Source organism: Protobothrops mucrosquamatus, unplaced genomic scaffold (genome assembly GCF_001527695.2).
Source record: "Protobothrops mucrosquamatus isolate PMUCROS unplaced genomic scaffold, P.Mucros_1.0 scaffold36, whole genome shotgun sequence".
NCBI classification, from domain to species: Eukaryota; Metazoa; Chordata; class Lepidosauria; order Squamata; family Viperidae; genus Protobothrops; species Protobothrops mucrosquamatus.
Window position 1 is genome coordinate 880,841 of NW_015386420.1, and position 4,618 is coordinate 885,458.

At 35.5% G+C, this 4,618-nt stretch overlaps 1 protein-coding gene across 1 annotated transcript in view; it reads right to left on the reverse strand.

The window, feature by feature from the left end:
* Positions 1 to 4,618, reverse strand: part of MYOF (myoferlin) — a 109,827-nt gene that overhangs the window by 28,158 nt on the left and 77,051 nt on the right. The window contains exons 32-35 of the mRNA XM_015811292.1: positions 3,272 to 3,349; positions 1,809 to 1,990; positions 1,573 to 1,731; positions 1,364 to 1,462 (exon numbers count right to left, since the gene is read on the reverse strand). Of these exons, the coding sequence (XP_015666778.1) occupies positions 1,364 to 1,462; positions 1,573 to 1,731; positions 1,809 to 1,990; positions 3,272 to 3,349 (518 nt within the window). The remainder of the gene's footprint in view (positions 1 to 1,363; positions 1,463 to 1,572; positions 1,732 to 1,808; positions 1,991 to 3,271; positions 3,350 to 4,618) is intronic.

Consider the following 4,618-nt stretch of genomic DNA (forward strand, 5'->3'; position numbering starts at 1 on the left):
TCTCTCAGCTCCCCGGTAAACCAGGGAGCCAGTCGAGATCTACGCCGGGTCAGAGGCCGCAAAGGCACGACTCGGTCCAATGCAGCGGCGGCAGTTGTCTCCCAAGCCGCCGCCTGATTTTCCGCCGAGTCGTGGACCAGATCCTCCGGATAAGGCCCAAGCTCCGTCAGGAACCTCTCTGGGTCCATCAGTCGCCTGGTACAAAACTGTTAATTCAGAAATCTATTCCAGTCTATTTTTACATTAATCTGCATTTAGTTCAGGAGAATTTAAGTCTCTAGTTTTCTGCATTACAGTACAAAAATTTGAATAAGAATAACAATACATATGAGATGTATTTACCAAAGTACAATATAAATAAATAAATAGAAAAACCAAAAGTCAATAATTGTAAATAATCCAATTGGCTCAAATCCCAGTAAATAAAGATCAACATGAAAATGATTAACAACCAATGTATGCACCACAAAACTGTAATCTCCTACGAAAGACTTCTAATTCCTATGAATATTCATAAAGTGAAAATCAGATACCCTAACTACTAAATGAAAAAGTGGGTGCAAAATCAGTTAGTCATCAATCAAGTTCTTGAGGTTAATGGTGAAGGAAATTCCAGGAACTAACGATAATGGTGATGAATATGATAACAATGCTACATTCTTATCTGCACACTTATTTAGTTAGATGTGAGTCAGGTTGACGATTTCAAAATGTAGCTCAATATAATTTCTGATGATTCCTATGTGATGAGCATAGACATCTCTAGCAGATCCAAAAAACATAAAAGTTAAGTATGCTTCAACTCAAATTTGAGCCCTGCTGACTTCATGGATTTAGCTATGAAGGTTTTTTGGCATCAGTATGCAAGTTTTGCCATTGTCTTTTTCCAGGATGTTGTATTAATTCCCAGGGTAATTTATTCTCATGAATGTAATGCTACTTTATTCATAAATCCAAGTGCATTTCATAATATTCAGCATTTCCATAATATATTTTGAAAGTGCTCAAATTAGTTCACCTATGTAGTTCTTGGATGCCCACTATAATCCTTAGAAGCAAGATTGAGATATAATTGTTAATCTGAGACCAAGTTCATGATGGATATGAATTAAAGGTTTTTGAATTCATCATTAAAGCGTTTAATAATGACATCAAATCTGACATTGGATGAACATTGCCCAACAAAAAAAAACATAATCCATTTTTTAGGGGATAGTTGCCTAAACAATTGATGGCAGCTATTTATTAAACATGAAGAGTACACTAAGATTTTATGCTAGCACTTGGCCTTGTGTAAGCAAGTATGTCCAAATGCCTTATTAACATGTCACTTTGGATAACAAATAAGCAACCATCATAATACCTCAATTGCAGTCAGTTGCACAATAGGTCTAATTCCTTGTGGTACCATATATAGATTTGGTGCCCGTTGAGAAGGAAGAATTGGAAGATTGGTGCCACCCTGTTTAAAGACATAGATACATGTTTCTATAATTTGTAATTAGACCAAACATGGATATTATATCATCAAAGTATCTTAAATCCAAAATAGGTCAACTCGTTTTTATTTACCTTTTCACTCAGTATAAGCTCAGCAGCTAAAAGAACATCTCCACAAGCCTTGCCCCCATTCTTAACTGGATACCAAAGAAGTTTTGGATTGATATCAATATCTGGGTTCAATTTGACCATTGGAGAGCAAGAAGTTCTTCCAAGAAATTCATCTTTGCCCTGAAATCCCAAATAACAAAATTATCATATATCTGACCTCATTAAACTAAAATAAGACATAAAAGGTTGGTACCTACCACTTGGTCATTGTCAAAAAGTTCAACAACCACCTGAGGAGGATTTTGTGCTACCATTTGGGGATCACCATAAATTTCAATTTCATCAAATATAATAGTTTGATCCCAGGTTGGGTTCAGTGTTGAATGGATAATCTCAGTTGTTTTGCTTCGATGAATGAATGAAACATGAGCATATGGATCTGAAAGAGCACAGCAAGGGAATACTGACATACATTTATTTAGAGTTATGTTTTTCCATTTTTCTACTTTTTGCTTCACTTAACAGTCCTCCATATCATAAAAGTAGCCCTAACCCTGGTACTGAGTTATAGTAATCCACATTGCAAGATTCCAAAAGATTTCAAAACTGTAATTTACATCATTCCCCTTTTTCAGGACTAGATGCAAATGATTATAGAGTTTTAGGCCTACTATTTAAAAAGCCCTTCTAAAATCATAAAGGGCCTCTGAATAAGAGAGTAGGATATCATTTTCTGTACAAATTGCTATAACTTGGTATCATTCAAAGATCATCCCTCCGATTTCTTATGCAAGACACACAATGGCACAGAAATATACACATATTTTTAACTTTAGTCTGTAGAAAAACTGACTTAATAAAGTTAATAAAGAAAAGGTTTCAGGGACCCATGTTTATCCAGGCAATTCTTTCTTTCTAATAATATAAATTTCCTCCTGAAAAATGTTTTTGGTGTCCTGATTTATCTCTGTATAATAGAGTATAACTTTTAAATGAAAACTACCTGGAGAACTGAAGGTTTGTAGCTTTTAAAAAATCTTAAAGCTGTGATTATCAAACTCCACATAGGATTTCAGCCTAAGCAGATTGTAATGCGTTTTACATTATATATGTTATGACATTCTATATACTGAATCAAAATCAAAGAGGTTCAAAAAGACCACAAAATGCATCTTACAATTTCAAATCCTCAAAAAAAAAAAAAGGATGTTGCATAAGATGCAGCGTAATATTCCTAATTACAGTATTGGACCATGATATCTGAAGAAATACACTGAATAGCAATCTGATTGAGGATTAATATTCATTAATGGGAGGTTTCTCCTTTACACCGCTCCTTTTATTGGAGCGATATTCATTTATAGAGACATGACAGCTCTTCTTGAGTGAAGTACACAAGAGGTACACAGATGGTGCTTCCATTTCCATGAAGTTCCTTCCATGCGTAGCTTTTTTCCTTTTAAATTGCTTTTTATTCTGTGCTTTATTTTATTGTTTGAACTGATTGACCAGAGTTCTTCAGATATACATTGGGTTACAAATATTTTAATGAATAGATATCACTATTAAATAATTAGGCAAATCTTTGATTAGTCATAACATTCTGAATAGGAAATGCTCAAATTATTTCCATTGCTCATCAAGTTGGTTTGTTATAAAAAAAAAATCAGAAAAAGATACAGGTTCTTTGAATTAATTCCCTGGCTTCCGTTCTCTGTACCTGAAAAACTGTCTTTGTCCAAAGCTGTAAGATTTCTTGCCTGATAGATGTAACATCGAAGATGGTAACTAAAAACTCCTAAAACAACAAAAACACAAGTCAGTATAAATGAAACAATCTTTTTCTTTGTGTGTGCATGCCTTTGAACAGGACAAGTCCCTCCAGTTTACTTCCTAGGGCTGAGAGAGAGTGATTGGCTTAAGATTACACAGTTGATTTCGTGCCTAAGGCAGGACTAAAACTGACAGTTTATATACACTTACTTTTCCTCCTCCTCCTTATCCTGTCTATGTTGGTATGAGTCTCTGTAGTCATTCCCCCATCTGTATTTTGTATGCTATAGTTTTCAATAATTCCCAGTTTCTAGTCATTGTTTAACATGTATTGGTCTTCATTAATTGTACAGTAATTTTTATTGTTTGGTTAGACTGAAGATTGTTGAACACTTCAATCATTCTCTTCATCTGTTATTGCCACAAATAAATGGGTCAGTCTGGTCCAACAGTATGCTATGTCAGGAAAATGTTGAAGAACAGCTAATGCATTTGTTATTTCTAATATAAACATTGTCTGCCTCCAAATTCTTTGGATTGTAGGTTTCCAGAGTGTTGAAAGAAATAGTCCACTAGCACCATTTCTGTGAGTAGGATCAAAAAGGGAATGGAAACGTAGTACAATTTTTAATAAGCATAAGACTGGTCATATGGGAATATACTTACATTTTGGACTAGTTTCCTTGACTGATCAAATAAATGGAAATTAACTTTTCTTTATAATTTCTATCAGCATTTATTTTGAAATAATAATATGAAACATAGCTGTATTCTATGGTCAAATTGATTATTAACTAAATCTTGCCAGAAGTTAAGGTGGAGCAATACACTGAATGACATTAAAGGATCATGGTTAATAATGTGGACCTATTCCTGTTCTCACTTCACTCTATTCCTTTTTGTGCATTGCCCATTGAGAGTAATTTTGACCTGGAGTGTGGGGCCAATATTTGCATTTTGGGAGGCCTTACATCAGGCCTGTGGGTCAGAGAGTCTTCTTGGCAGGAAAGGGCTCAGATGATTTTAAAAAGAATATTGGATAGGTTTGCCAGATTGAGTTTATACTGTATATCAACTACAATAAAAGAGCAGCTGTGGACTTCCGGTGGCAGGCGATTTCGCTGGTCGCAGCTGTTTGCTGCCTCCCGCCTGTTTTGCGTAAAAGCCGGTTTGACAGCCAGCATCAGCTGTCAAACGGCTTGATACCTTTCCCCTGGGCATAAGGGGATAGGTGAGCTGCCCGGGGTAGGAGTTGAGTTCCCGAGTCGTCCTATATGGACGATGTAGGCGAGAA